This window comes from Aedes albopictus, chromosome 2 (genome assembly GCF_035046485.1).
Source record: "Aedes albopictus strain Foshan chromosome 2, AalbF5, whole genome shotgun sequence".
In the NCBI taxonomy this organism is placed as follows: domain Eukaryota; kingdom Metazoa; phylum Arthropoda; class Insecta; order Diptera; family Culicidae; genus Aedes; species Aedes albopictus.
Window position 1 is genome coordinate 18,141,257 of NC_085137.1, and position 12,127 is coordinate 18,153,383.

General features: G+C 44.2%; 2 protein-coding genes and 1 long non-coding RNA gene across 3 annotated transcripts; 2 read left to right on the forward strand and 1 right to left on the reverse strand.

Moving 5' to 3' along the window:
• The first annotated feature begins 679 nt into the window (after positions 1-679).
• LOC109405917 (uncharacterized) lies at positions 680-1,646 on the forward strand. Its single transcript, XR_009998146.1, has 2 exons — positions 680-1,319; positions 1,396-1,646. It is a non-coding gene; the product is annotated as an uncharacterized LOC109405917 (long non-coding RNA).
• A 5,311-nt stretch (positions 1,647-6,957) lies between these two features.
• LOC109429984 (cyclin-dependent kinase 1) lies at positions 6,958-8,546 on the forward strand. Its single transcript, XM_029864063.2, has 3 exons — positions 6,958-7,104; positions 7,224-7,399; positions 7,467-8,546. The coding sequence occupies exons 2-3, from the start codon at positions 7,251-7,253 to the stop codon at positions 8,212-8,214; spliced, it is 897 nt and encodes a 298-aa protein (XP_029719923.1). The 5' UTR covers positions 6,958-7,104; positions 7,224-7,250; the 3' UTR covers positions 8,215-8,546.
• On the reverse strand, positions 8,269-11,278 carry LOC109429983 (stress-activated protein kinase JNK; the record flags this gene model as incomplete). The annotated part of the gene is given in 3 exon segments (XM_019705993.3): positions 8,269-10,882; positions 10,960-11,089; positions 11,160-11,278. Coding segments are annotated over 3 exon segments (1,110 nt in total), but the record flags the coding sequence as incomplete, so codon positions are not given.
• Between the last annotated feature and the right edge of the window lie 849 nt (positions 11,279-12,127).

A 12,127-nucleotide genomic window follows, 5' to 3' on the forward strand; every position in this document is an offset into this window, starting at 1 on the left:
TTGGGTGGGTGTCCTTCATGGTGTTACAGCTGGAACAAAAAAAATCTTGCCATATAAACAATGTTACGAAGGGGTGAGTGGGTGTCAAAAAAGGCCAATTTTGGCGTTATGACATTTGTGAATGAACCCTTGGTATACTCGTGACACTTTAGGTAAAATAAACCCAAAAATAAGTAGTTTTAGTTCTCCGTGTACACAGAGAAATCAAACTACCTAATTTTCGGGTCGATTTTACTCGAAGCTGAGTATATCGAATAAACTAGTTACCCAAAATTAGGTTGTTTTCCCTCTTTTCCCCACCGATGTTGTCAAAAACAAACAGAGATGCGTCTACCCAATGGGAGTCCTTGAGCCCAATAAGCCAATTTTGAGTAAATGTAGGTATACTCAAATTTGGGTTGAATGAGGGGGGGTCTTGGGTTGAATTTACCTACTCTTAAGTATATTCTTTTGCTGGAGGTAAAGGCAATTTACCTAGTGTGAGTTTAATCGATTTACTCAAATTTGGCTTATTGGGCGGAACTATGGGATTTCGTCAAAAGAACTCAATTTTGGGTAGTTTGGCGGTTCCGTGTACACGGAACCAAAAATCAACCTAAATAAAAGTTCTTTTCACTCATATCGGCTCTTCCGTGCGAGAACCCAAATTTGGCTATACCGCGTTAAAGCTCTGAGTGGGTACACTGAGAAAAAAAGCATAGTATCGTGAACCACGGCATTGTGCTTAATTTTACCATTCCCAAATATCGTAAACACAACCAAAATATTATTCACACCTACCACAAATCAATAAAATTTACTATGCTACATGGTAATTGCAACATGGTGAGGCTAACAATACACACATTCAGCAGTACTATTTGATTTTTACCATTCACCGAGCAAACATAGTAATATGGGCTCCAAACATGTTTGCCCCAACTTTCAACATGTTCGAGCTCACAACGCAGCATAGTTGTTGTAAATATTTAAATGCTATATTTAGTTTCCAGATTGCTGTATGTCATTTGCTCCTCCGTTCGCCATCTTGACAAACTTTCCGAATTCGAGACCGGAATAATTTTTAGTTTAAGCCCCCGGAACAGCGGATAATTAAAGGTTCTAATTGTGCAAATCTACGGATAGATTTTTTTTTGCTTTAGTCTTAAGCGCGGTAAATGGATCCAGAAGGCCCAAAGTTAACTTCTTACGCAGACCAGGAAAGTGCCGAAAAGACAACAGTGGCCACTTGTGGTGAGGAAATGTTAAATCGTCACTCGCGATCCAGAGTAACTGTTCTGTTGGCCATTTCTTCGGTATCCGTATTTAAACAGTAAGAGGTAAGTTGGAACAGTTGAAACTGGAATTGGTCATATCCCCCAAACTCATTCTAAACCGCCTAAACTATCCTTTCAGATAATCTTTGCCGCAACTACACCACTTCGTGGACTGCAGCACCAAATACGACGACGACAACCGCTAGCGAAATCCGGTTCCCCATGGAGGAATTCACCCTGCAGGACCAGCACTAACCCTTCGAGTTGCTCATTTTGCGTTTCGTTCTTTCTTTTCCGAACGGAAAATATTGTGTTTATGCATTATAATTGTGCTTATTCATATGTTATTTATTTCTTGAAAACCAATAAAGTAATTGAATTTATTCATAAGCATTGTTTTAATGTAAACAAAAGAGATGACAGTACCATGAACCGAACCACATACATAGTAACTGAAACCATTTCACGATGGTTAAACGTACTATGCTTTTGCATGTCTTTTACCATGCGCATAGTAAAATAAACTATGAAACCCTATTCAAAAATACCATGAAATGTATTTACATTAAGCGGCATGGTAAATTCAACCCCTTCCATTGTAATTTCAAGCAGGAATCATGGTCTACCAAAATCAAGTAGTAAAAGTGTTTTATTTTAACCCTCGATACAGTCAGAATTACCATGTCCCTTTTTTCAGTGTAGTTTCCGTTTGATCCCGGCAGAAAATTGCAACCCATCGCAAAGTTCTTTCTACCTAGCGTCGACTTTCGAAGTACTGTAACTTACGGAGACTTATAGGGCTGCTCCGCAGCCACAGTGGCTCCCAATTACTCCCGGGACAAGCTCAGTAGCATGAGACCCCTCGAGCTGGGTCTCAGGGCCGGCATGCTACTCGGTAATCGGAGGGGCTTCGCGGACAAAGTATGAAAAACAGGAAATTTCACATTTCTAAACAATTTATTGGTTCCTAGGGTGTCGTGTGGGTGTTGTTCTGGATTATAAAGTGTAAATTTGTTAAGTGTGGCCTAATCTAATTCGTACCGGTACATACCGCTGCCTTGGGTGGTTGTGGGTGCGATGGCCGACACAGTGTCTTGGATCCTACTGTGCGGCCGGAACTCTCGCCGGAATTGCGAACGATGGCGGATTTTCGACCCGGTACTTGGCCGACGGGACCAGCGGGCATTGCTGGGTGGTGTTCGGGTGGCAGGCGTCTTCCTTCTTTGACGGTATCGGCACGGCCCAGGACGAGACCGGAACGACCGTGCCGAGAAGGGTCCCTCCTTGGCGATTAAGGCCAACGGCCTGAGGGAATCGTCCTGAATGGGACGATGGCGGTTCTTTTGCGATTAGGCTCGGAAGCCATCTTGACTTCCGAGCCGCCGTGTGTGACCGTTCTTAACAACGGATACGAGGTCCTGAACGGAGGCAGCTCCCTTATCCAGCCCCAAGGAAGGGGGGGGGGGTTAATAATTTCACTGCACTTTAAACTGGTCTTCCCACACGGACGCCTTTATAATTTCCCCCCAAATCTTCCAAAATTGAAGATGGCAGCGCCCATCGGTTCTCATCTATTTGCCTTTCCCTCTTAGCGACTGCCATCTTAGCACTCTTCTTGTACGAGCTCTCAATCTCCCTATGTAACGTTTTATTATCAACAGCGGTACGGTTCCTCGCTAGGGTGTGCCTTCTGGTTTATTTATTATTTAAAAACGTGAATTTTCTCAAATACAAACACTCATACACAAGAAAATCTAAAAATTGGAACCAACCGGTTACACTATCCACTACCCCGATGAAAAAATGTAAAAGCACGAAGTGATTTGCATTTTTTTTTTGGTTACCAAATCACCCTCGGCTCAAACGGTATTGTGGAAGTGTAACAAACAATACCAACAATAAAAACAAACCAAATAAATATTTACACTAATCGCGCGGAATCATAATAATACTATACACTACAAATACATACAAATTAAAATAATAAATTAATAAAATAGTAAAATAATAAATCAAAACGTGCACTAGCAAAACAATCAATCCATAATAAATAACAAAAATAATCCCGTAACATGGGCAAACAAACATATTTACATTTTTACAAAAGTCGCAGCAAAACAATTTTACAACCCTATTTACAATATATACATTTAGATCACATTCGATCTTTCGCTTCGGTGTACCCCTTGCGAAGGCGGGATTCACCGGCGGGCAAAATGTCACTTTGATCGATGAATCGATCGACGATCGATCATCGGTGACAGATCGCGAAACGTCACTCTTCGGGAAACGATCAGACGTCAAACATATCGGCATGATCAATGTTTTTGTTTACAGTGATCATGGCGATATGTTGAGTGATAATTGGGTCGTGTGTTTCAATGAAATTGGCCAAATTTCATTGAACAAAGGGAAGATTCAAATATTACGTCCATCGTTTTTCGGGATTTCTAGACCCCCCCTACCCCCTCTGTCACGCAATTTTCCTATACCCAATACACGTACTGTCACACTTTTCTAGACCCCCCCCCTCCCCCAAATGTTGGACTTAATTTTTGAACGTTCCCAAATAGGGTAAGTAGACAAAATCATTAAACATATCGAACTAGATTCGATCTGTGTTCATTGCAGGTGTATTGGTGTCATCAATGGGGTGAAATTCCCCCAGAAAGATGGACTGTTTTGCTGCCAGAGCAACATCTTCCTGTGGAAGATTTGCCTGCAGAAAACTTTTGGAATCGCGGGACTTCCATGCGAGCCATCTTGCATGCTGCAAGATGCACTGCAGGTAGGTAATAACATTGATTCAAGTGCACATAATTAATCCACTAAAACGTAATCGATCACAATCAGTGATCGCAAAAGTGACTAAAAGGTCAACATTGGTTGACTAGTGGGGGTTTATTTACCAGTCTTACCGTGATGAGTGCTGGTTTAACACCCCAGTTCCTGCCATGGAACTTTTGATTGTGATGCATTGATCTACAATCAAATCAAGTGGAAAGTTGTCTTTTTAACAAATTTTCCACGAAAACTTTATATGACAACTTTCCCACTACTAATGATTTCCTTTCTTTCTCTTTACAGACGAGACCCGCAATAACTTCTTTCACCTGTCGTAGGGACCTCGGCGGTGGAATTTGGGTGGAATTCACGTACTGAGCTCCGAGGACCGAATCGGATAACTCCTCGCCAGCTCATACATTCCGCTCCCGGTTTCCTGCTTCGTCCACTACTTGGCTGTAACCGAAGTGCATGGTATATGTTTGCAAAAACGAAAATAAAGGCAATACATTAGTTTAAGCGCCGCAAGACCTTTATGGTCTGGGCAAAATTGTGCAATAGAATTCGTTAAAGAAATTTTCCAATCTGTCTCTGTCAATAAGTGACAGGTAAGTATTGCTAATTTAGAGAAAACTTTCCGTTTTACGGTAGATCGAAAAGCTACCGCAGCTGTCAGACTACTGATTTTCACTGAGGTATCATCGATCTACCCTAGCGATGCCTTGGATAGCCTTGGATACGACGCCGATGATCATTGTTTGTTGTTGGTTTTCAGTTCAATTCACCTTGTAAGCATACTTTGATTTGGCCTTCAGTTTCAATGATATGATGATTTTCATGCCTGCGGTAGGACTTTGACAGCTGCGGTAGAACTCGGCGGCTACCGCAGAGTGGAAATTTTTCTAAAAATCCGCAATATAAGTGAGCTGCATTTGATTTTCAATGGTAAAATATCACAGGTAAGTATGGTTTTTGGTAAGTATAATCACAGGTAGGTATAGTACGTATAGTGGAATTATGATTTTAAAAATTGTCAAGTTGGACGATCACGACAAATTAAAATTGAACCGAGAAGATTTCGGTAAATAGTCCTCTCGTTCAGGACCTCTTTTTTTTAATCATTCATGCTTTTAAAAATCCTAATCGGGTTCGCTTCCAGTGTGCGGTTTTAGGCATTCGTGCTAAGCACGGATCCCTGCCACCTCCCGTTGGAAAATCCTTAGATTTTCATACTAACCGATCCTCCGATTACCTTTCACGAAATTTACGTTGAGGGCGCCAATTGTAACTCCGGAGACTTAAGGGGCTTCGCGGACAAAGTATGAAAAACAGGAAATTTCACATTTCTAAACAATTTATTGGTTCCTAGGGTGTCGTGTGGGTGTTGTTCTGGATTATAAAGTGTAAATTTGTTAAGTGTGGCCTAATCTAATTCGTACCGGTACATACCGCTGCCTTGGGTGGTTGTGGGCAGGCTTGTCCGCACTAAGCGTATGAAAATTCTGCTCTTTTGATTTGCACCACCAAAACCAACTTATTTATGCAATCTTCTTATTTTACCTGATAGAAGGATGTTTGAATATCCTAAAAGTCATTTCGAACTGTCAAAATATCGCACCGCAGTGCCGCACTGAGCGTGCAAAGAGAAATTCACTGGGGTGAATTCACCCGGGTGAAATTCTCTTTGCGCGCACAGTGTGGCACTGCGGTGCGGTTTTTTGACAGTTCGAAGTGTCATTTAGGATATTTCAACATCCTTCTATCAGGTAAGATAATAAGATTGAATAAATACGATGGTTTAGGGGATGTAAATCAAAAGAGCAGAATTTTCATGCGCTGAGTGCGGACAAGCCTGGTTGTGGGTGCGATGGCCGACACAGTGTCTTGGATCCTACTGTGCGGCCGGAACTCTCGCCGGAATTGCGAACGATGGCGGATTTTCGACCCGGTACTTGGCCGACGGGACCAGCGGGCATTGCTGGGTGGTGTTCGGGTGGCAGGCGTCTTCCTTCTTTGACGGTATCGGCACGGCCCAGGACGAGACCGGAACGACCGTGCCGAGAAGGGTCCCTCCTTGGCGATTAAGGCCAACGGCCTGAGGGAATCGTCCTGAATGGGACGATGGCGGTTCTTTTGCGATTAGGCTCGGAAGCCATCTTGACTTCCGAGCCGCCGTGTGTGACCGTTCTTAACAACGGATACGAGGTCCTGAACGGAGGCAGCTCCCTTATCCAGCCCCAAGGAAGGGGGGGGGGGTTAATAATTTCACTGCACTTTAAACTGGTCTTCCCACACGGACGCCTTTATAATTTCTCCCCAAATCTTCCAAAATTGAAGATGGCAGCGCCCATCGGTTCTCATCTATTTGCCTTTCCCTCTTAGCGACTGCCATCTTAGCACTCTTCTTGTACGAGCTCTCAATCTCCCTATGTAACGTTTTATTATCAACAGCGGTACGGTTCCTCGCTAGGGTGTGCCTTCTGGTTTATTTATTATTTAAAAACGTGAATTTTCTCAAATACAAACACTCATACACAAGAAAATCTAAAAATTGGAACCAACCGGTTACAGTACCCTAATGGGTTGAAATAAACCCACTTTTGAGTAAACGGCAAAAAACCCAAATTTGGCTTCTCGCACGGACATTATCGGCTAGGTAGCTGCTTCTCGCTTTGTTTTTGACAACATTGCGAGCGGGAGAGCGAGAAAACAACCCACTGCTGGGTAAAAAGTTCAAGCGGTTTACTTAATTTTGCGTTCTTTTAACGTATTTTTTAGGTAATCTGTTTTTTCCGTGTACGCATTACTTGATTTCACCACCGGGAAGCAATCGCGCGGGCGCGCGCTCGAAAAACATCGCAAACGTCATCAAGGGCGGCTTTTGCTTATCTGTCATGCTCCCGGCGGCTGTTTAAATTTTCGTTCAAACACCAACGAAACCGCTTTGGCCGCGACGACAGCATAACGAACAACTGCCAAAAACCCGCCCGAATTTTTACTGTCGGATGCTTTTCCGTGAAAATTGTGCCTGAAAATTGGGTGAACTTTCGTGAAATTCTAGCTGGTAAGTTTCTGGGGATTAGGGAGTTTTGTTGGGATCGAAAAACTTTCAAAATTTATAGTCCAGGTTCAGTTATTTTGAATTGTTCGGCCTTAACCTAATTTCTGCTTGGCCCTTTGCAGGTTCATTGGTATTGTGATTCAATCGGGATGGAGGATTTCCAGAAGATAGAAAAGATCGGCGAAGGGACGTACGGTGTGGTGTACAAGGGCCGCAACAAAGTGACCGGCCAGATCGTGGCCATGAAGAAAATTCGCTTGGAATCGGAGGACGAGGGAATTCCTTCGACGGCCATCCGGTAGGCGGATTGATTGGAGTTGTTTTGGTTGTGTTGGTGGCAAATAACGATCTTTTGCAATTTGTAGGGAAATATCGCTGCTGAAGGAATTGAAGCATCCGAATATCGTTTCATTGGAAGATGTCCTCATGGAGGAGAACCGACTGTATCTGATTTTCGAGTTCTTGTCGATGGATCTGAAAAAGTACATGGACACGTTGCCGCCGGAGAAGATGATGGATTCGGATCTGGTCAAGAGTTACATGTACCAAATTACGGCCGCACTGTTGTTCTGCCACAAGCGGCGGGTATTGCACCGAGATTTGAAACCACAGAATCTACTCATCAACAAGGAAGGATTGATCAAGGTGGCCGATTTCGGTTTGGGTCGTTCGTTCAACATTCCGGTCCGGAACTACACGCATGAGATTGTCACCCTTTGGTACCGCGCTCCGGAAGTCCTGCTGGGGTCTCCAAGGTACGCCTGCCCAGTAGACATTTGGTCCATTGGTTGTATTTTCGCAGAAATGACCACCCGGAAGCCACTATTCCAAGGCGATTCGGAAATTGATCAGCTATTCCGGATGTTCCGTATCTTGAAGACCCCAACCGAGGAGATTTGGCCGGGGGTTACCTCACTGCCTGACTACAAGCCAACCTTCCCCTGTTGGACCCAGAACAATCTCACCAGCCAAGTGAAGAATCTCGATTCGGCGGGTCTTGACCTGCTGCAGAAATGTCTGATCTACGATCCGGTGCATCGGATTTCCGCCAAGAAGATCCTTGAACACAAGTATTTCGACGGATTCGAGCGGAGAGCGGCCCCTATCGAGTGAGCAAAAATTGGACTTATACTAACTTATTTATCGTAGAAACTTTTCATTTACGCGATTGTATGATTTCGCGATTGCCCGTTTCCATAGAAGCTAAGGAGGATGTGTAAATATTCCACTCCCGGCAGATGAAGAGCTATCGCCTTTTATAAATCTTATATTTTTACAACCGGTTAGTGGGAGGGAGCCCTTTTCGATGTAAATACGGAACGCAACACTCTTGATCGCCACAAGCTCTTACGTCTGGACACAACGACCAACTTTCCGAATTTCTGATAAGTAGTAGATAAGATTTTTGATGGCATTTTTTTCCGTGAAATAAACATTAGTACTAATACAAAAATCCTTTTTTGACGTTGGATGACGTTTTCCGGCAACATATGAGGTATACAGTCAACTTTCGGTCGTTGGGCTACGTTTAGGTGGGCTACGTTTTAACTGGGCGCCCGTTAGGTGGGATATAGCCCAGTTAAAACGAAGTCAAACGTCACTTTTTGACGTGAAGCACGATTTGTCAAGGTTGGCAGCCCTGAATCTCTATTGATTATTTCACAGCTCAAAACTCAGCCCACCTAGTGAAAGTCTTTCACTAACTGGGCTAAGAGCTTAGTGCAACGAACGAAAGTTGACTGTAGTTCTAAACACCGCTAGCCATCATGGTTCCCATAGCGCAATCAGAGCTAGCAATCAGAGTGGATTAGAACGAGTTGGCGCCTACAATACACCAACACTAACACACACACACTCCATTACTTACACGCACACATGCACCTACAACTAGCTGTAAAAGACCAGTGGGCGGGACAATGGTGCCTACCCAACAGTTGTAGGTGGGGTGTTTGGCTTAGCTACATGATTTGGTCCGGCAAGCCCATAAAAATCAATTGGTATTGCCTAGTGAAAAGACAACGCAGATGGGCAAATGCCAGGGGATGCGTTGATAATAGCAGAATAGCATATGAGGTATAATTCTAAAAATCAAAATCGAGTAGGTATATAACGAAAAGTAATAAAGCTCTGACCGTTTTTCTATAAGCTATGGATGTCTGCGAACTTCAGAGCGATCACCATTTCGAATGCCGCCAAGGAAGTGCTATCCCAAATTCACCTTCTATCGTCTGTCACCCACAACGAATGAGTTCATGAGAACTTAGGCCGACCGGACGACAACGGACGTTTCAGCAACGGACCAGATCTTCAATACGGCAAATCCTCCAGAAACGCCGTGAATACCAGGCCACGATACATCACCTGGTCATCTACATCAAGGCGGGATACGACTGTATCGACCGCACAGAGCTATGGAAAATTATGGACGAAAACGGTTGATCAAAGCAACGATGGACGGTGTTCAAAATTTCGTGAGGATTTCGGGTGAACTATGCAGTTCATTTGGATCTCGCCGGGGACTGCGACAAGGTGGCGGATTCTCATGCCTGCTCTTCAACATCGCTCTGAAAGGTGTAATGTGACGAGCCGGGCTCAACAGCCGGGGTACGATTTTTACGGAATCCGGTCAATGTGTGTGTGCTTTGCGGGCGACATGGACCATGTTGACTTCCTCTAAGTTTTGTGATATTTGAATTCAACTTGAAAGATTTGCGAAGTTTTGAGACCAGTGTTTTATAACTTATTTCGATAACGTACGTATTTACATTGATTTTAACAAAGAGATTAACTTCTACTCGAGCATAACAGCCATAAAGATATCGTTACTTAAAATTAGTTCAAAATCTAACGGACTAAACATTGTATTTTGATATGATTTGCGATTGCGAGCCTCGTTGTTGGTCTCATTTGTCTTCTAATACTAGCCAAGCGTTTGTTCTTGGATGTCCTTCACGTCACGGAACAGCAGTTCTTTCCACTGACCCAAGCTGAGCTCCTGTTCGTCCAACGTGTGGTCGTATGGCACCGGTGCCGGTCGGTTGACTTCCTCCTCCCGGACCCAGCATCGCACGTACGGATGCACCAAAGCTTCCTCAACGGTCATCCTTTTCAACGGGTCGATCGTCAACATCCGGTCGAGCATGTCCCGTGCGTAGTGGCTGTTCACCTCCGCGTGACTGTTGTCATCTTGCTGGAAGTCCGAATCTGGAAACAGCATGTCAAACGGCGGTCTCGGATAGACGGGGAGTTTTTCGATGTATCTCCGGATGCTTTCGGTTGTCCGAGACATAAATTCTGGCGAAGGGGTTCCCAGGGTGGTCGTGATCTGGTTCCATTGGTCTACGTGGTCCGTTCCCGGTAGCAGCACTTGGCCTTTGATGAGCTCGGCCATGATGCATCCGATCGCCCAAATGTCCACGTTAGTGTCGTACTCCATATGGAGAATGACCTCCGGGGCTCGGTAGTATCGGGTGATCACGTACTGAGTCATATTGAAGTTGGTCCCCACGCTTCGAGCCAGCCCAAAGTCTAATATTTTGAGAGAGCAATTTTTGTTCACTACGATGTTCGAGGGTTTCAGATCTCGGTGGATGATTCCGGCGGAATGCATGTGCTTGATGCCGCACAGGATTTGATAGATGAGAAAGGAAATTCTTTCGTGATCAAGCGGATTGCCGATCACCGTGGTCAGGCTGCCCTCCATGCATTCCGTGAACAGGTAGATGTCTTTGAACGAGGCCAAATCATTTTGCGGTGAGTAGGCGTAAAGCAGTTTGATGATCTGTGGAAATTATAGAACTTTTTAATATACGACAACACTCTAGAATAGAGTCCGTCAAGCAGAACGTAGGAACTTACAAAAGGATGATCTAGCGTTTGCAGCAACTTAATCTCACGATACGCTCGTTTGGCATGTGTTTGGTCTTGGAATGGTCTGGACAGCTTCTTCACGGCTAACTTCTGTCCAGTGATTCTATCGAGTGCGGCCCTGTAAAGTAAAGCCCTGTAAAGTCTCTCAACTGTTGGTATTTTAGAATTTTGGAAGTTTTGGTACTTACATTACTGCACCTTGGGCACCAATTCCTAGCTGATGAGTGAGCTCAAATCTGCCTGGGACTTCGAAATATACCTGCGGGTCAATGGGAAAGGGTTGATGATCCATGGCGGCCAAAGGTACCTGCAATTGGATTAGAATAACGTTATAGCATTTTCTTAGGAGTAACAACCACAATGGATACATTTATTTATATAGTTCACCATCTTTGCATAGATAAGACTGAGTCCACAATGATACGGCATAGGGTGCGGGCACCGGTTTTGGCCAGTCTAAGGGAAATCATTTTTATAAAAATAACCAATAACCCTATGAAAACAACCAATGCGTCAAAAGGAAGGTTTCAATCTATATTTTGAAGGAAAAATGCAGAAATCAAGCCAATACTTGATTTTCTGCTATTCTGCTATTATCAACGCATCCCCTGGCTTTCGCCCATCTGCGTTGTCTTTTCACTAGGCAATACGTCTACCAATTGATGTTTATGGGCTTGCCGGACCAAGTCATGTAGCTAAGCCAAACACCCCACCTACAACTGTTGGGTAGGCACCATTGTCCCGCCCACTGGTCTTTTACAGCTAGTTGTAGGTGCATGTGTGCGTGTAAGTATTGGTGTATGTGTGTTAGTGTTGGTGTATTGTAGGCGCCAACTCGTTCTAATCCACTCTGATTGCTAACACCCTATTGAACCATTACCCTTAAATCTGGCAATCTATGAAATAGAATGAGTTAAGCGCCTGGACATAATAGTCAGTTAATCAAACAAGGAATATTAGTATTAAAGTGAAGATATAACGAAGCAACGCCCCGAACCTCGAGAGCACAAACCCCAAGAACCAAATGACAGACTGCGCGAACAGTCGATTGACTGGCCACCAACAGTGAATAACCAATCGAGCAAACCCTCCAGCACAAACCGCCACCAGCTCTCCCGACCTGCGCCCAACAAATCCGAGGCACAGCCCAGCCATA